This window comes from Callorhinus ursinus, unplaced genomic scaffold, assembly GCF_003265705.2.
Source record: "Callorhinus ursinus isolate GAN/ISIS: 27379988/994484 unplaced genomic scaffold, GSC_fseal_2.0 scaffold9, whole genome shotgun sequence".
Taxonomy (NCBI): Eukaryota; Metazoa; Chordata; class Mammalia; order Carnivora; family Otariidae; genus Callorhinus; species Callorhinus ursinus.
In genome coordinates this window covers 61,013,679-61,033,744 of record NW_027397071.1, presented here as the reverse complement: position 1 = coordinate 61,033,744, position 20,066 = coordinate 61,013,679, and the positions used below count along the sequence as shown (strand labels likewise).

General features: G+C 37.5%; 1 protein-coding gene across 1 annotated transcript in view; it reads left to right on the top strand.

The window, feature by feature from the left end:
• RNF11 (ring finger protein 11) overlaps positions 1-19,769 on the top strand; it is a 39,831-nt gene extending 20,062 nt beyond the window's left edge. Inside the window, exons 2-3 of the mRNA XM_025871576.2 lie at positions 16,326-16,495; positions 17,878-19,769. Coding sequence (XP_025727361.1) covers positions 16,326-16,495; positions 17,878-18,049 — 342 coding nt within the window. The 3' untranslated portion in view covers positions 18,050-19,769. The remainder of the gene's footprint in view (positions 1-16,325; positions 16,496-17,877) is intronic.
• The last annotated feature ends 297 nt before the right edge of the window (positions 19,770-20,066 follow it).

Sequence of the window (20,066 nt, the reverse complement as noted above, 5' to 3'; positions counted from 1 at the left end):
AGAAATGCAACTGATTTCTGTGCATTGATTTATATCCTGCCAGGAGCCCCTATAAATTAGATTTTTTAGCAGTAACTTTTAAAATTAGCTATTAGTGATACCAACTTTATAAAGTTTTCTTTTTATAATTGCAAATTAAACATGTTAACATAGAAAAGAAATTAACTCATTTTCAGTACTCTCTTGCAACAATGGTTAACATTTCAATGTGTATTTATGATTCTTTCAAATGCAGATTTTTTTAATGTATGTGTAATAACACACTAATATTTTTGCATCCTTTTACTTTTTAATATCACTTTATAAGCATTTTCTCATGTTGCCGCAGTCTTTAGAGCTCTAGTTTTTAAAAGCCATTAAATATTAGGTTTATATTATTCACCTGTATGTTTGGGTTCTTGATTTTACAAGGTGAATTTCTTGATTCCTAGTGGTGGTAAAGGTAGAGGAGATGGTTGGATGTGTTTCTCATGTAGAAATTATGGGAAAAGTAGTGTGCTGTCAGTTTTAGTTTGAAAATAACTTGTAGGGGCGCCTGGGTGGCTAAGTTGTTAAGCCTTTGGCTCAGGTCATGATCTCGGGGTACTGGAATCGAGGCCTGCATCAGGCTCCCTGCTCCGCGGGAAGCCTGCTTCTCCCTCTCCCACTCCCCCTGCTTGTGTTCTCTCTCTCGCTGTGTCTCTCTCTGTCAAATAAAAAAAAAAAATCTTTAATAAAATAAAAAAGAAAATACTTGTAAATAGCTGGCCATCTCTGTTTACATCACTGGATAACCTTGCTAGAACAATTTCACATTTGGTTTCTAAGATTAGTAATCTCTAGTAATCCTAACTTGTTTTATATTTCTACTGTTGAGGTCAGGTTAGGAATCTTTTTTTGGGGGGGGGGGTGCATTACCAAGAGGACTTAAGCACTCTGTATTCCATGTTCTGCTAATCTCCATTTCTCTTACTAGTTAAAACAGTTTCCTGATGACCTGATCGTGGAATTGAACTTGAAGAATCCAAAGATTAAACCTGATTTTCCGCTTTCAGACTTTTAGGTGCTGACACTTGGTATTTCATATAGTCTCAACGTTGAGATCCAGGGCATTCTCTGTATCTGTTTCTAAAGAGGATCATTATAAGACAGCTATAATTTTTCTTGTTTCCTTTGTTAGAATATATTACATGAAACACATATGAACAATTAGAAGGCAAGTGTTAGGGATATGGCATTGAATAATGCATTAGAAAGTAGGAACTACCTATGTAGAAGCTGCAGCAACTGATCGGACTAGAGGATGTAGAAAATCTGTTTGGTCAGACTAATTTTAGGCATTCTTAAGACACCCTGTTTCCTTCAGATAAGCAGTCTTGTAAGATTCTTACTCCTTTCACCTGCACCCCAAATTATTTCACTAGGCTTCTAGGAAAAATCTCACATTAAAATGTAGGCCTTTTCAACTTTGAACAAATGGTCCTGGGACACCTGCATGTCCACACAGAATGTAGTTGGACCCCTTTCTCACACCATATACAAATATTGACTTAATTGTTCATGTACCTAAATGTAAGCTAAATCTGCACAGCTTTTAGAAAATATTGGAGTAAGTCTTCATGACCTTGGTTTAAGTAAAGCCTTCTTAGATGTGGTACCAAGAAACAACGGTGACCCAAAAACATATAAAATGAACATCAGCAGAATTTAAAACTTGTGCTTTAGGGACGCCTGGGTGGCTCAGTCAGTTAAGCATCTGCCTTCGGCTCAGGTCATGATCCCGGGATCCTGGGATCGAGTCCCGCATCGGGTTCCTTGCTTCAGCAGGGAGCCTGCTTCTCCCTCTGCTTGTGCTCTCTCTCTCTCTCTGACAAATGAATAAATAAAAAAAAATCTTTAAAAAAAAAAACTTGTGCTTTAGAGGATACCATCAGGAAAATGAAAAGACAACCCATAAAAATGCAAGAAAATATTTGCAAATCATTTATCTGGTAAGGGACTGGTGGCCAGGATCTATAAAGAACTCAAAAGACAAAACCCAGTTTCAAAAAGGGCAAGGGATCTGAATAGACATTCCTCCTAAGAAGAAGTACAAATGGCCAGTCAGCACATGAAAAGATGCTTAATATCATTTGCTGTCAGGGAAATACAAATCAAAACCCCTAGGGCAGCTATAATAATAATTAAAAAACAAAACAAGATTTGGTAATAATGTGGGAAAATTGGAACTCATACATACACTGCTGGTGGGAATGTAAAATGGTACAAGTACTTTTTTGTTGTTGTTTTTAACTTTTTAAATTTGAATTCCAGTATAAGTACAAGTACTTTGGAAAAGAATTTGGCAGTTCCTCAAAAGATTGAACATAGTTGTCATGTGATCCACAGTACTTCTAGGTGTATACCCAAGAAACAAAATATATCCACACAGAAAGTTGTACCCAAATGCTCATAGCAGCGTATTCATAATAGCTAAAAAGTGTAAACAACCAAGATGCCGATAAATGGCTAAACACATACAGCTGGTGGTATGTAAATGCAATGAAATATTACTCAGTAATAAAAAGGAATGAAGTTCTGATACATGGTACAACATGGGTAAATTTTGAAAACATGCTAAGTTTTAGGCCTCCAAAGACCACATTAGTATGATTTCATTTATATGAAACGCCCAGAGTAGTCAAATCAGTAGAAACAGAAAGCAGGTTAGTGGTTGCCTAGGGCTGGGAAATTTGGGGGGAAAATGATGAATGACAGCTGATAGATAGCATTCCATTTGGGGATGATGAAAATGTTCTGAAATTGTGATGGTCACATAACTCTGAACATACTAAAACCAGTGAATTGTATACTTTAAATGAGTTAATTCTGTTGTGTAAATTATAGTTCAGTAAGTGTTATATTAAATGTAGGTCTTTATAGTGGTACTGTATTTCCTCAATGCTGGGATGTACTTTTAAAAACTTCTCTGTTTTTTGGGGAGCCTGGCTGCTTTAATTAGAGGAGCATGTGGCTCTTGATTTTGGGATTGTAGTTTAAGCCCCATGTTGGGTGTAGAGATTACTTAAATAAACTTAAAAAAAATTATTTTTTAAAAACTTTTCAATGCTTTTTGAAATCAGAATGTATTTTTAATGTGTACATTTAATGGACTGGTCTTATAGCCTCAAAATCTTTGAATCCAAGAAATAAACACTTTAAAGAATTCTGCAACATTCTTACAACTGAAGTTTAGCAATCTTTGGAGGAAATTAATTTTTATTGGTGATGTTAGCCCTGGTCCTTCAAAAAATAACCTTTAAAAAAAGAAGAGTGAGGGTATCTGTTAGAGAACTTAGTGCCGTAAATGCAATACCAGACTTCCTGAGCTCCAAAGCCAACTTTGGCTGCTACAGACTTACTCTTTTTGGAATTAATACCATTTTTTTAAGCTCTCATTTATTAACTCCTTCAAGGCTATGCATATTCTCCCTCTGGTTGGTTTTGCAAAGAATTCTTGGGCATACTACTCTTAGCTTTCAACTAGGAGTCTTATATTTGCACCTGCCATTTAAGAAAGAACAGTTATTGAAATGTGTATTATTCATTGAACTGATAAGATGCAAAGATAGAATGCTTAAATGAGAAATTCTAGTATTTTTTGTAGCACAGCAGTGGTACAACAATAACTCATGCACTAAGAGGAATAGTTCTTGGCCCACAGCTATGCTGGAGATCTGCCCCACTGGTAAAAATTCTTTGTCAGTACTTGGGTGCCATTTCCCCTCTGGAAACCAGTTTGCTTGAGAAGAAAAAGGTAGCCCTAATTTAGGAAAGAAAATGGTGGTGGTGCTTATGAGACTTTTATTTTAGACAAAATTAACTTAGAGGAAAGATGCTATATTTTAATGATGCACATGGATTAGAAGCAGAAAGCTGTCAAGGAACCAAAGCAGCCACTCTCCCATTTCTTTTACCCAGGGGTTTCAGCGTTTTTTATTTGTGGGCTCTACTAATGTCTGCTTCACTCAGCATTTTTTTTAAAATTTTATTTATTTGAGAGAGAGCGCAATCACAAGGGACAGAGGGAGAAGCTGACTCCCTGCTAAGCTGGGAGCCTGACGTGGGACTTGATCCCAGGACCCTGGGATCATGACCTGAGCCGAAGGCAGATGCTTAACCAACTGAACCACCCAAGTTCCCCTCACTCAACAATTCTAATCTATGTTTAATACCATATGTCTCCTCATAACCCCAGTTTTTACATGCCTCTTATTTGCTGCTCTAAGACCTTTCAGGTCAGTTGATTTGAGTTTTCCAATTCTAAGAGAAGAAAGAATCTGATTTTGGTTCACCCTCTTTTCACCAACCAGGAGGTGTAAGTCATCAGATGTTGGCTAGCCTGTGGGGCCTTTGGAATGTATGCCTGCCCCAGAAGTTGCCAGGTATGGGCAATTGAGAGATAGTTCGGAGCTGTGGGTGAGATAGCTATCTTCACTTGTTTACTATCTCTGGATTCCCCTACTATACGAGATTTAGGTTTCAGGACAGACCTTACCTGGTTACTATATCTCCTTCACCTAAAACAGCATCTGAAATGTGTGTGGTTGGGTGTTCAAGAAATATACTTAAATTCATGCTTGGGCTCAATGTGACCTTGATTTCAGTTGTCTTGAGGTTTAGATGAATGAATAAGCTTATCTAATGACTTGCTAATACAGAGTACCTCTGGTGATAATGCCTACCAACCCTCCCCCAATTAGGATATTGCAAATAACCCTGTGTAGTAAGTCCTCAGTGAATATTTATGTAGTGAAAAGAAGTCAAACTTTTCATTTAAAAAAAAAAAAAACAAATATGGGGCGCCTGGGTGGCTCAGTCAGGTGAATGTCTGATTCTTGATTTCAGCTCAGGTCATGATCTCAGGGTTGTGGGATTGAGCCCTGCTTCAGGCTCCGTGCTCAGCAGAGAGTCTGCTTGAAATTTTCTCCCTCTCTCACATAAGGGGCGCCTGGGTGACTCAGTGGGTTAAGCGTCTGACTTCAGCTCAGGTCATGATCTCAGGTCCTGGCATCAAGCCTCGAGTGGGGCTCTGTGCTTAGCGGGGAGTCTGCTTCTCCCTCTCCTTTCCCCTCTCAAATAAAATCGTTTTTAAAAAAGTAAATCTTTAAAAAAAATAAGCAAATGCCAAACCACCTCCGTGGAATCAGTGTTTTTCTTCCATGCAGATCACTCTAGTTTGTATACTTTCTTAACAAAAACGACATATCATTTGTCAGTATCATAAATGGAATGCTGTCTCTTATACCCTCTATATGTATAATTGTTACCTCTTATGATTTAGGAATTGCATTAATGCTAATCTTTGAGGACTTTGGTTGGTTGGTTGTTTAGGTTGGAGTTGTTTTGGGTCATGATTCACTGAATATCAGAGTTAGAATATGCATTGAGACTGTCCATTCCCAAACCTCCATTTTATGGCCTTAAGTTTCAGTCTGGCAAATTCAGAGAAAACATTCCCAGTAGGAGACTGCAGCTGGGGAGGGGGTGGTGCCAGCAGCAGCTTGTGAGGCTGTAAGGAGAAAATCAGAAGAGCTGACTCTTACTTCCTACTGGAGGAAAGGATACAGCTTTTGGTGACAAGCTGCATTCTTTAGCAGTGACTTTGTTTTTCCTTTACCACAAACCAGACTTGTACTATTTCCAGCCTCAGCACATTATTTAGGCACTTACCCACTGCATTGTTTTAGTTTCTGAAAATTGTATCGTATTCCCTAAATTGGGTCCAACTTTTAATGCACTGCCTTTTTTTTTTTTCAAGATTTTATTTATTCATTTGAGACACAGAGATAGAGAGCATGACCAGGGGGAGAGGCAGAGGGAGAGGGAGAAGCGGGCTCCATGCTGAGCCAGGAGCCTGATGTGGGGCTCGATCCCAGGACCCTGGGATCATGACCTTAGCCGAAAGCAGACGCTTAACCATCTGAGCCACCCAAGCGCCCCTAATGCACTGCCTTTCAAATAGACATGTTTACACTTTGATATGTTTCTGTCTTTCTTGGCTTGTATACGTCCTAAGATTAGGGCCCATTATATTTTTCACAGCATTCATCATTTTATAGATGCTTCATAACAAACAACATATATTAACAAATAAACATTATATATTAACAAACAACTGCTTCAGAGAGTTTTCTCATCAGAAGATCAGACCTTGCTTTTTTATGTGACTGACCCTGTCTTCTCTTTGCTCTGCCTCAGCGTATTTTGTAATCCTTTGTTCCTTTTCTGTTCTCCTCCCTCCTGTGATGCTGCATTTCTTATCCTAACACACTTTAATTTTAATTCTTTTTCTTTATTGCAAATGCTTTTTTTTTTTTGGCTTCTCATTTTGTTTTTTTTGCATGAAGATTGGAGAATTAAAGCATTAAGGAGAAAGATAATGTTTAAATTGATATTTGCTTCTTTTATGAAATCCCCCTTTCACAAAATTTAAATTCACAGGGCAAGTATATGTGTCTCCTATCAACATTGAGGAAATGGTAGTTAAGATAATACATTAAAGCCCATGATGGAGGGCGCCTGGGTGGCTCAGTTGGTTAAGCAACTGCCTTCGGCTCAGGTCATGATCCTGGAGTCCCGGGATTGAGTCCCACATCGGGCTCCCTGCTCAGCAGGGAGTCTGCTTCTCTCTCCGACTCTCTTCCCTCTCATGCTCTCTATCTTTCATTCTCTTTCTCAAATAAATAAATAAAATCTTAAAAAAAAAATAAAGCCGTTGATGGAGATAAATGGAAGGAGGGCAAGTCAGAGGAATCAGGAAGGATGGTGGTGCCGTTATAGGAAGGCCTAAATATTGAGTCCTTGTGTTAGTACGTACTTCACTTACATTTCCTTAGTTATTCCTTACAACACTATTAAGATAGGTATACTATTTTTCTGAAGTGGAACTTTAGACCTAGAGGTACTGAGTAACTTGCCTAGGGTTGCATAGCTGGTAAGTGCCAGAGCTGAGATTACATGAGATGTCTCTGTTCTTTCTACTGTACTTCTCTATCATTAACCTATAGTAGGTATATAAATTCTGAGTTTGAGAAGGATTGTGGAAGTAAAGAGATAGTTTGGTTTTTAATGTATTGACATTGCTATGAGATAGGTAGGTAGAAATTTAAGAGGCAAGAAACCAGGTATTTTCACTTGGAGAGGAATGTTGATTATAGTTTACATTGAGTTTTCTTTTTGGTTTTATTTAATCCAAATCATTAGCAGTTTTTTCATAGCATGTTTACAAAATCCTGGTATGAATATATGACATGGATTACAGGAACATGAGTGCTTTGATATAAATCATTCAGTTATCCATTAATGTTTATCAAATCCCTGTGATGTACCAGGTACTGTCTTTAGTAAATAGTATACATTGGTAAGCAAAATAGACACAGTCCCTGCCCTTATCAGACTTATAATCATGCAGATAATAACACACCTTTTTAGCATAAACACAAAATACCTCATGAATTATAGACAGAGGTGAGGGCAGCCAAGTGAATCACCCTTGAAGGTGCTAGCATTTATGTTAATTAGTAGTTTAGTGATTTAGATTTTCATAAACTGATTCATAGTATTTTTGTAAGCATCCTTGTACATTGGAAATGAATAATTTGTAAACATTTTCAATAGGTATTCAGAGTCTTATTTAGAGTTCACATTTGGGGGAGTGGTTGAAAGTAGGTACTATTATCAGTCATTCTTTATAGAATATACTAACAAGACAAAAACAACTGTACAATCCCAATATTATGGCATGTACACTAACTTTATTAAGTATTTAACAATTGGCTAGGGGTTCCAAGAAACGTAAAGAAATATGAATGAAAAAAAAACCACCAGAATAAATTAATGGGTGATTGTTTTTAGCTATTAGTAGGTAAGATTTTTAATTGACCTTTTATTCATCTGCATTATTCATCTGCTTTATTCAAGCAAAATGAATTCTTATTGTGGATCTCAATCTGGTGGGGAAGACAAACATGCAAATTATAACTGAATGTAAAATTACGACTATGACAAATGCTGTGAAGAAAAGTTACTTGGTGTATAAAAGCCTGTTATAGAGGAGAATGGTTAGTTAGGAAAGGTTTCTTTTTTCTTTTTTTTTTTTTATGAAGGCCTATAAAAACAATATTTATTGTCTTATTAGTGACTAAATGAAGAGACTTTTATAACTGAAAAGTCTCTCTAGAAGAAGAACAAAATACAAGTTCCCAGCCTGATCCCTCAGCTTTCCTAAGGCCATGGTCATGGCTCAGGGTTCAAAAGTAGCATGTATCCAGGGTGGGGGAGGACAGCATCACTCTGGAGGTCCCCACCACCATAGATCTCAGGCTCCATGGGTATGTCCAGAGTTGGATGGATCTGGCTAAGAGCCAGCCATGGCAGGTAGCCGCCCCAGTGTTCTGCAGTGCCCTGTTCTCTTGGGGGATGACTGACTCCTGCTGGCTCGTGGATGATGACTCCTAGGCAGACAGGTCTAATTCTGGTTCCAAAGTGTTCTGGGCTCTAGATGAGGGTCTCTGTTGAGTTAGGAAAGGTTTCCGAGATGGTAGAAGTTGAATTGAGCTCTGAAGGAAGAAAGGGCATTATTTAAGCAGAGTAGTGATGGAGGAGAGTGTTTCATGTAGAGGACAGCAGGTACTGTGACTTCCTATAGGAGAGATCATGGCTCTAAAAAAGGAGCTGAAGGAAAACCAGTGGGGCTAGAAAGCAGTGAGTTGTTAGATTAGGAAGGAGGGCAGGTAGGTAACCAGACCATTCAGGGCTTTGGAAGTCTTATTAAGGACTTTGGCCTCCATCCTAAGAGCAGTGGGAAGCTATTGAATGAAAGGGTTTTAGGTATGTGTGAGGAGGGCATAGAATAGAGTTGAGCCTGTTTTGAAAGGACTGCTCTCACTTCTGGATAGAGAACAAATTGAGATTTTGCTGGCTAATATTATACACCGGGGACGAAATGGGAACTTTAGAGTATTGGCAATAGATACGAAAATAAACAGATTCTGTCAGTTTTTCAGTAGAAAATTAACTCACTGGAACTTGGTGATATATTACATATGGAAGAGTAAGAGGGAGGGAGGTGCCAAGGATGTCTCTGTCTTACAGAACTAGAAAGATGGTCCTGTCATTCCCTGAGACAGGGAAGCCTAAAAGAGGGCCAGATTTTGGAGAAGGTTTGTTCATTTTTGGACATGTTGAGTTCGAGGCACTTTGAGGACATCTGAGTTGGAACTGTCAAGTAGACCATGGAATTTAAAAAGATTTAGACTGGAATATAAATTTTTGAATTATTTATATCGAAGTGGTAATTTTCGTTGTCAGCATGGACATAGTTCTTAGGTGGTGAAGGGTATAGGACGGGAGAAGAGGCCCGGACAAAATCAATTGCCTTAGCGATTCCAAATGCAGTCACGTGAGATGCTGGGGATTAGGACTTCAAAATAGGAATTTTAGGGGACACCATTCAGCCCAAAACAACTTCTCTGTCCTAAAAGTACAGAAAAAGTATGCTAAGTCATGTTCAAAATAATAGTTCCTTCAGGGATCTTTTAAAATTTACTTTGAGAAAAGTAATAAATCATAAGTACTGTGTAACCACCATTGTCAAAACATACCTTTTTCACAAAGGAGAATTTTTTTCCACTGAGAATTTCTAGTGAACATGACCAAATAAACTGAAAGCAAAGAAGTCAGTGTGGGAACTGTCCATCACTCTGAACATTATCTAGATTGTTCTTCGATTTCATAGGAGGAGTCACAGCACTTAGCATATAGTTGTAATCATTGCTCTGATTTTATTATGGCAAAGAATACAAATCAAAATCAGCAAAGGAAAAAGGAGCACGAATCCATAGGAAGCAGACCCAAGCTTCCAAGAATCTTCTCATAGTGGAGTCACACAGGATACACTCAATTTCTCCAGCATTGAAGTGTACCAACATGTGTGAAGGGTTGTCTACTAGGGGAACCCAAAATATGAGTAGGCACCCACTGCCTAGGACATACCAAAATTACAGACTCCCAGGAGGGAAGCAGGTGCAAATCATATTGTTTACACAGTGTTTAGGTACAGTGAGCCATCAAGTAGGAAATGGTGAGAACTGTCCCAGCATCCAAATCTTTTAAAAATTCTATGTCTTATCGTCCATTCAATGTCTTCTAGCTGGCATTAGAAGTAGGATTCCATTTTGCCACAAATACCATTGGATCTCTAGTCTGTAAACAATAACTCACACACAAGCCATTTTAACAAGTATGATGGAAATTAAAATTAGGTGTATGTGTTAAACTGAATGGTGAGGCCATATCCATCTTTAAAATATTAGCAGTTCTTAGTCATTTCCTTCCCTCTATGGCTTTCTGAAAAGTTGTATGTAAATTGAAATTAGAATGTTGAGTCATTTTAAATATCTCGATGGTGCTTAGAGGGTTCCTTTGGTTTAACAAAAAATACCAAAGAAAATACATCCATAATATGTGTAATTAAAAGATAGGGTTTTTATTTTTAATATGTATTAATATGTTTCTTAAAGTAGGGCTTTCCTTTTCTGTTCTTCTCTGTACACATCAGCCAGAAGACCAAGGAAATGTAGCCTCTTAGCCTCTACATGCTTAGAGATTATTACCTTTAAAACAATTTAAAATAATTCTTTGTTTGTAGTAGGTATGTTTAAGGATTCTGGAGACCCTTATTACCCATAGTCTTATACCCGTTTTTCCAGTGTGACTTCATATGCGTCATTCTGTGCCACACTAGTCAGCTGGACTGGGACTGAGAATCAGGAGGGGAGCTTAGCCTGGAAGTGGTAATCCAAGGGCTGAAAAACACTGACCTGGCAGAGGTCATAACAGACGTCAAAGAAATCATATTCAAGGACAAGCCAGAGATCCAGGGACAATAGCTGTTAGCTTAAAGTCTGCAAACCAGAGTCATTGATGATGGGGAGAAAACAAATGGTTAGAATAAATTGGAAATGTTGACATTTGTAAAGCTCTTTGTTGTTATCTTATGATTGCATCATTACCCTCTAAAGTGGTGCTTTTATCTTTATTCAGCGATATTAAGAGACTGCTAAAGATATTAACAGTGACCATAGTAAGTAACAGACTCCAGTCATAATTTTTTAGATTAAAAATCCCATGTTCTTGGATAGCAGTGTTTTAAAAACTGTGTTCCATTGATTTCTGTGATTCTGCAAACATGCCCCTGGTAGGGGGGTGGAATGGGGATCCTCATCCCTCCTAGGTCACATTCCATTCCAGCCCCATTCCACTATTGTAGCTCAGTTTTAAATATTGTAATTATAAATGAGATAGTTCTTTTGCTCAAAAAACCCATTGGATTAGTAGGCCATGTTACCTTTTTACACCAGGTAGTTTAAGAAGGTGATACCAGAGAACAGAAATCCCAAAGTGAGCATAAGGAGAAACTGTCCTCTAGTAGCAGAATTTGACCTCTCATCCTTAGTAAGAACTACCTGATGTAGCCTACCTCAGGAGTTTCAATCAGAGGACAGACAGGAAGTTATGATAAGACTTTGGAGTTTATTTTTCTATCAGTGATAGAATCTATTTTACAGGGGCAATTTAGGATGGATTTGATATTCTTTGAAATTCTTAAATTGTAGAAGTTACGGAAATTATAAAACCTTTATCACAGAGGATAAACCCTTATAGAATGAAATATGCCTTATTTTGTGGTTTTCTTAAAATGTCATTTCAGTGTACTATTCCTCAAAGTAATGTAAATGGACACAAGCCAGGTCATTTAACTTGCAGAGTCTCCTTGCTATCTGGCAACCAGGAATGCTATAGTAGAAATTACTGATTTAAAAGGGAGACCAAGGGGCGCCTGGGTGGCTGGGGTCATTAAGCGTCTGCCTTCGGCTCAAGTCATGATCCCAGGGTCCTGGGATCGAGCCCCTCATCGGGCTCCCTGCTCGGCGGGAAGCCTGCTTCTCCCTCTCCCTCTCCCCCTGCTTGTGTTCCCTCTCTCGCTGTCTCTGTCAAATAAATAAAATCTTTAAAAAATAAAAGGGAGGCCAAAATTCTGATTGTAATATTGTCAGTAATTACATGACCGTAGGCAGGTTTAGGCCTGTAAAATGAGAGAGTTGGTCCTGGATGAATTCTAAGATTCATTTTTGAAAACTTTCACATACCTCTGCATAGTCCAATCCATTTCCTTTTCAAAACTAAATTTTGTTTCAGTTTCAGCTTTGTTGAGGTATAATTGACATGTAAAATTATAAATCAAATCCATTTCTTAAATATTGGGATGTTGTTCCATAGTCATATAATAGTAGAGTTGCAATAATAGCTAACATTTATTTAATGAACTTTTTTAAGATTTATATGAGAGAGTATGATGAGGGGTGGGGGAGCAGAGGGAGAGGGACCAGCAGACTTCCACGACTCTGAACCAAAATCGAGGGTTGGACACTTAACTGACTGAGCCACCCAGGCGCCCCTTAATGGGCTTTTTTTTATGTGTACTTGTACTGTACCAGGGACAACACTTGCACTTCCCATTTTATTCTTACAGTCGTCCTAGTACTTTACACATGAAGAAACTGAGTCTCAGGTTAAAAAAACATGGTGAGGGGGGTCTTTTCTAATATTTTATTTATTTAGAATAGGTTCAACATGGGGCTCGAACTCACCACCCCAAGATCAAGAGCCATATGCTCTACCATCTGAGCCAGCCAGGTGCCATTTGTACGGGGTCTTATAGCTAGTAAGTTGCAGAGCTTTTTGACTCAACCATGAAGCTTTTCTACATTGAAAGTTTGCCTACTAGTTAAAACCTTGAAGAGGTATTTGAACCAAAGATGGCAACAGTCATATATAATCATTAATGACCAAAGGGTAATATAACTTTTATGTGCACTGTAAAGCCTGCTCAACAGTTATTTTTCTAGTGCATAAACTAGGGTTTTAATATACATGTTGCATGTAACAGATTCTGAATTAGAGCTACAAACTGAAAATTTTTGTATGTACAAAGCTCCTTTAAAAGGAAATACGCATTTAAAAAATGTTTATAAAGCAAAAATTGCCCCTGCTCATAGTGCTATACATACACAGGGCTGAAAGAAAGCTTCCAAGCTGTACTAGAGAAATACAGTCAGTTTGGTACTTTTCTGGAAAAGCTAGAATTGAGTCTTTTTTTTTCATTTGACTGCACAGGTTAACTGAAGTTTCACTGTATTCTGTATAATATTCCTATTTCTCGTGTAGGTAGACAACACCTGCGTAGTGAAGCTGAGGCTGAGACTGTCAGTATTGGGTGGTAGGGAGGAGGATTGGGGAAGGCTTCATTTCGTGTCAACAACCTGCTGGACAAGGTATAATTTGGACCGGGGACTGCAGGGAAAGGTAGGAGGAATAGCAAGAGTGAAGGCAGTAAGATGGAAAAGCATGGAACATAGAGGAAATAGCTAGTTTGCCTGCAACAGTAGATAATAGCTCTTTGAATGCAATGTTAATAGTTGTAATACCTATACTCATTTAACTTCTTGCCACTTCAAGGTTGATTATTCCTCATTTAAGCCTTATAGCAACACTATAAGGTAGGATCTAATCCAGATGGGTTAAATAGCTTAAACAAGGTTACTCTGTTAAATGGTAGAGAAGTGACCTGAGCTAAGGTTATCTGGATCCAAGAGCCATCCTTTTAATAACACGGTGTCATCTTTCTTTGTAATGTGCACTAAATGAATATTTATTCATTTATTCATTCATTCATTCATTAGATATAACATAGAGTCATGATAAGCATTCACATGATGAGGTAGAAGTATGAAAGTACTTAAGTAACCATTAATGATTTGATGTTGGAAATTCAGAAGACATGAGACTTTTAACTACTGGCATTTTATTTGTACCAGAGGATATACTCTTATTTGATAAAGGATTTACTGGGTTTTGAGATTTTTAATTAAACATTTGTTCTAAATCTCAGAAAAGGGGGTGCCTGGATGGCTCAATTGTTAAGCGTCTGCCTTTAGCTCAGGTCATGATCCCAGGGTTTTGGGATCAATCCCCACATGGGGCTCCCTGCTCAGCGGGAAGCCTGCTTCTCCCTCTCCCACTTCCCCTGCTTGTGTTCCTGCTCTTGCTGTGTCACTCTCTGTCAAATAAATAAATAAAATCTTAAAAAAAAAATCTCAGGAATATTTAAAGTACTTTCTTGAGGGTACTTATTTATTGTATTTAAATTCAGTTAATTAACATAGTGTATTAGTTTCAGAGGTAGAGATCAGTGATTCATCAGTCTTACATAATACCAAGTGCTCATTACATCACATGCCCTCATTAATGTCCATCACCTAGTTAACCCCACCCGCTTTCCCCTCTCCCCACCAGCAACATGGTGTTTGTTTCCGATGATTAAGAATCTCTTATGGTTTGTCTCCCTCTCTGATTTTGTCTGGTTTTTTTCCTCCCTTCCCCTATGATCCTGTTTTGTTTTGTTTTGTTTTGTTTTTATTTTAGAATTTTTTATTATGTTCAATTAGCCAATATATAATACATCATTAGTTTTTGATGTAGTGTTCAGCGATTCATTAGTTGCATATAACACCCAGTGCTCATCCCTCTGTTTTCTTAAATTCCACTTATGAGTGAGATCATATAGTCTTTCTCTGATTGTCTTATTTCACTTAGCATAATACCCTCTAGTTTCATCCACGTTGTTGCAAATGGCAAGATTTCGGTTTTTTGAAGGCTGAGTAGTACTCCATTGTGTATATATAGGAATATTTATTTATTTATTTATTTATTTTTTAAAGATTTTATTTATTTATTAGAGAGAGAGAATGAGAGATAGAGAGCATGAGAGGGAAGAGGGTCAGAGGGAGAAGCAGATTCCCCGCCGAGCAGGGAGCCCGATGTGGGACTCGATCCCGGGACTCCAGGATCATGACCTGAGCTGAAGACAGTCGCTTAACCAACTGAGCCACCCAGGCGCCCTATATAGGAATATTTAAAGTCTAATGTTCTGCCTTTAATAAACTCTACTGTCAGAAAAGGAGTGTTTACAAATAAGGCTAGTTTAAAGGGACATAGTGGCATGTTAGGAGACGTTGTGGAAAAGTCCTATTTTCCTTGAATTAAATATTCAGTATCTGAGCCTAATTTATATGTATCTGAGACTTTCCCCTAAAGCTTCTCTTTGGAAAAGATACTTACACTTGAGCCCTTATAAAGTTTCTCATTATGGGTGCTCTCAATTATTTTCGACTACAAAAGCCATTAGTTCAAAGCAGCTTCAGTTGATGTTCTGGATGATTATGGAGGTTATTTACATCCCCTAAAAACTTATGTTTTCCATTTGGGAGGAAGGGTGGCCTCCTCTGGCTCAGTTGTCATATCCAAATATGTATCCAAAAGCTTAAAAGGAATTTTACAAAAAGTTTATTGCAATAATACCCAGCCTTTCCAAATAAATTTGAAGGTTGTCTATATGGGGAAGAAAGTTTACAAATAAGAGTCTATAATGATCAGTTTTAATGTAAATAATGGTATACTGAGACTATAAAATAGCTCCATTGAATACAGAATACAACCTACAGAGAATATTGAATACAGTCCATTTTATTAATTTTTTTTAAGGATTTTATTTATTTATTTGACAGATAGCGAGAGCTGGAACACAAGCAGGTCCCGGGAGTGGGAGAGGGAGAAGCAGGCCTCCTGCTGAGCAGGGAGCCCAATGTGGGGCTCGATCCCAGGACCCTGGGATCATGACCCGAGCCAAGGCAGACGCTCAACGACTGAGCCATCCAGGCGCCCCCATTTTATTAATTATTATGTATTGTTCCTGATATACAAATAGATGAATTACTGTATTTGTATATCAGGAACAATATATTGGATGTGTGGCCTTCATGTGGAAATACTTCAAACATTCCTTGCGAGTTTTTCAGTGAAGATTGTGTTTTTATCCTTTTTTAAGATTTTTATTTATTTGAGAGAGAGAGAGCAAGCATGAGTTGGGGGGCAGGGGGAAAGGGGGAAGCAGTCTCCCCGCTGAGCAGGGCTTGATCCCAGGATCCTGGGATCATGACCTGAGCTGAAGGCAGATGCTTAACCCACTGAGCCACCCAGGTGCCCCTGTTTTTATATTTTAAAACTTGGTCAGGTATAAAGTTAAGGCAGAGTAAAACAATCTCATACTACTGCACAGTAGTCCAGACTACCTCTCCAAGGTCCCCTCTTACCCACTAAGCCAAAAAAAAGAAGAAACAAGGAAAACATTACCCCCAGAAAACAGATGTTTAAAAAATAATCATTTTCTCTTTTTTAAAATTTAGGAACAAGTTCCAGTTCCGGTCTATCATCCAACACCTAGCCAGACTCGCCTAGCAACTCAACTGACTGAAGAGGAACAAATTAGGATAGCTCAAAGAATAGGCCTTATACAACATCTGCCTAAAGGAGTTTATGACCCTGGAAGGGATGGATCAGAAAAAAAGATCCGGGAGTAAGTTTTAATAAATGTATACATGTTTCAAAGGTCTATCTCCAGAGATTTGCTTTTGAAAAATATTCTCCTGCATTTTAGAAGTTGGATATTTAATATAATCAGCTCATGTAACAGAACATATCTGAGATACAGCAATTAAGATTTTTCATTTAAAAAAAATAGTTAAGAAATCGTGTGAATTCTGACCATTTTATATGTTGTCTGTGTCCATGTGGATGACAGTTGATGTCAGTTAAAAATATTCACCTGCATGAGTGTGCTGGTGGCCCTGTCAGCTGGGAAAGCAATTTGGCAATATGTTAAGGACCTTCTCAGGTCTATAACCTTTGAGACAGAGATCTATCCAAAATGTGTATCTCACTCCAACTCCTGACACTTTATACACGAAGATATTCACCTTGGTTTTATTTAGAGGAGAACTATAGTTAAGTAGATTGTGGCATAGGAATACTCTGGTAGATTATGCAGCCATTAAAATTGAGGAGTTTTAGTGATAATGAGGAAAATCTTATACCTATTTTTAATTTGAGGAATAATTTTATTAAGACTGAGTTGAATATCAGATTTTACTTCTGGGAAGTTTTTGTCCTAAGAGCTCATTGTCTGAGAATCCCTAATAAGGACATTCTCCTTTTAGGTTGAGAATGGTCTTGCCAACAGACATAATCTAATTTACTATGTTGATGCTTGGCTATTTGAGCCATAGCACCATTTAGTGTTAGTACTTGAGATAGTAAATTGTCCTGAATACTAACTTCTGAAATACTACAGCATTGGGTTGCTTCTTAAACCTGTAGAATTCAGTGAACTTGAAACTAGGGTTAATAAGGAGATCTTTAGCTACAGCAGCCCAGTAAGTAAACTGAAATTAGTCGTGGTTTTTACGTAACATTTTCTCTTTTTTAAGAGATATATATAGTTACTATATTACTATAAACATACATAGTTATTACATATAGTTATTAAAATGAAAACTATTTTACTCCTGGGCTTACACTAAAAACTGAGTTCACATAAAGTTAATCTGATGGCTTCCTACCTGAAGCATCACATTCTTCGGGTGTCTTCTATAATAGGTAGATGTTTTGTATGTGCAGTTCTAGGAATGGACTTGATCCCCATGTGGTCCATTTCTCTTTGTTCTGTTGATAGCTCTCAAACTCACGCAGATTTCCAGGGGATCAAAATAAGAGATTGTCGGTGGATTAATGCTCATTAGGAAAAAAATCAGTTTGCATGCTTTGGTGGTAGGATGAATGACAGGCAAGCCATTTTCATCTGTTTAGATTAACACAGTCTTTGGAATGGGATTTTAGAGTATTCTAGATATATCACTTCTCTAAAACTGCTTTCTGATTTCTGTCCCTCACCCCCAACAGGTGTGTTATCTGTATGATGGACTTTGTTTATGGGGACCCGATTCGATTTCTGCCGTGCATGCACATCTATCACCTGGACTGTATAGATGACTGGTTGATGAGATCCTTCACGTGCCCCTCTTGCATGGAGCCAGTTGATGCGGCACTGCTTTCGTCCTACGAGACTAATTGAGCCAGGGTCTCTGGTCTGACTTCAAGTGAACCATCATTTTTGGTGGTTTTGATCTTTTGTCACTGAGCCCAAAGAGCCAGGGATTAGGAATTAAGATCATGCACAAAAGTTTCCTAAAAATTCCTGAATGGCTGCAGATGTTGGGGAAAAATACGTGATATTTTAGAAACTTAGGGGGAAAAGTAGGATGGTATTTTTATGTAAAGCCTTGACCCAGTGTTTAAAAATATAATTGTATTTAGATCTTGTTATGCTCCAGTACATAGGAATTGTGTAAAGTGTTACAGCAGCTGTATATGTTTAAATTGTGTGTGTTGAAGATTAGGAAAAAGATAGTGGTTGTTTTTCCTAAATGAAATAACTCTCTTTTTCCCCCCACCCAAATTCTTTTCTGAAGTTGCTGGCATTTGGGTCAAGGTTTTATTAAAAGCTACATTTTATAACACTGGCACAAAAAAAGTAGTTTTAAGCTTGTTTGCACAGTTCTTTTTTTCCATTGGAAATGGAATTCATTGCCTTAGGTCTTTTTAAATAGTGTATTATCGTTGGGGCTGGCTCTATGCTTGAAAACCAGTTTATTTATAACCTGTTATAAGTGCTATATCTGTTTGCAGTTAGGAAATGCAGAATTCAAAGTGATCTCCTAGCTTGTAAGCAAACTGAGATGCACTATCCCTTTTCTATAAAAACTGAGTTAATGTCAAAAAACCAACTCTAGTAAAGTGGGGTTTCCTATTACCCTTTCCCATGTGTTTTATCTAATTATTTTGGTTGTTAATATGGTATTAATTAAAGGTCAAGGTAAATTTTAAATATTAAGATTTCTGATTTATTGAGCTTGAATTATGCCACCATGCTTATGTAAAATGAAAGTGGCACCATGGTGAAACTGAGAAAAGTTGCTCAGTTGTAATAGCTTTGATTTATTCTTGTGACCTCCTTCCCTTATTGTCTTGAACCATAGCAAAAGGATACTGCATCTCTTCTTGTTGTAGTGCTGAGGTTATCGAAGTTATATAAAACACATCTCAGTCTCTGTTTCTTGGAAAGTCCTGCTGGCTGACAAGTCTAAGCAGGGAGAATTAAGATAAACGTATTTCATGTTTTGCACACAAATGCAGAATTTGTATAACCACATGACTTCATAGTTGTGATCTCAAAGAGGGAATTTCTCCTTTATCTTTTTCAATGTAAGAGCACTCTGAATCTCTAAGCTTCTGAAGTGTTAGAGGTAGAGATGGTCTAGTAAAGATGTAGTTTGTAATGTTTTATCCATTTAGCATGTGTTTATTTTTCCTTATGTACTCAAAGGTGACTTATTTGTTCAGCTCAGTGATATTACAGCTAAGAATCATTCATTAGCAAAAGAGAAGCAATCTCAGTCTAACATCAGAAATGTTTCTTATTTTATATTGAGTTGAATATTTGACTCTAACACTTTTCTACATACAAAACATGAGTATCTTGAGGGTTCTTCATAATTGCTTTGTAGAGGAATTCAGTATGTCATAAATACTTATAAAGGTTTGACATTAGACTGTGGTATCCATATGTTGGTTAATTTTCTTATGAGCCCCATGATGGAAAGACTTAAAGATGAATTTGAGAAAAATTGAAAATTAGATTATCAGGTTCTGTTAAATTGTTACATGTATCTTCCTTAAGTTTTCGTTCATTAATTTATATCCACCCAATTACATAAAGCAAATTTGGAGGAAAACCTGAAGTTGTGCAATATTTTCAGTGATACTACTTTTTTTTTATCCATTTTCTACTTACACATGATGTCTGTGTCATCAAGTATTACAGTCAAACTTTCCTTTTTTCCAGATTGTTAAAATAGGTAAGTGAACTTTTTTAAAAAAAATCATCTAATGTTGCTGTTAGTCTGTCTTTATTGCAAGGCTATTTCACAGAAGTTTGGCAGTAATATTGAAGGAACTAGTATTGAGCTGAAAATTTTTTTTAAGGTACTTTGTATTCTTTAATTTTGATTTCCATACTCCATGTTAAGAAC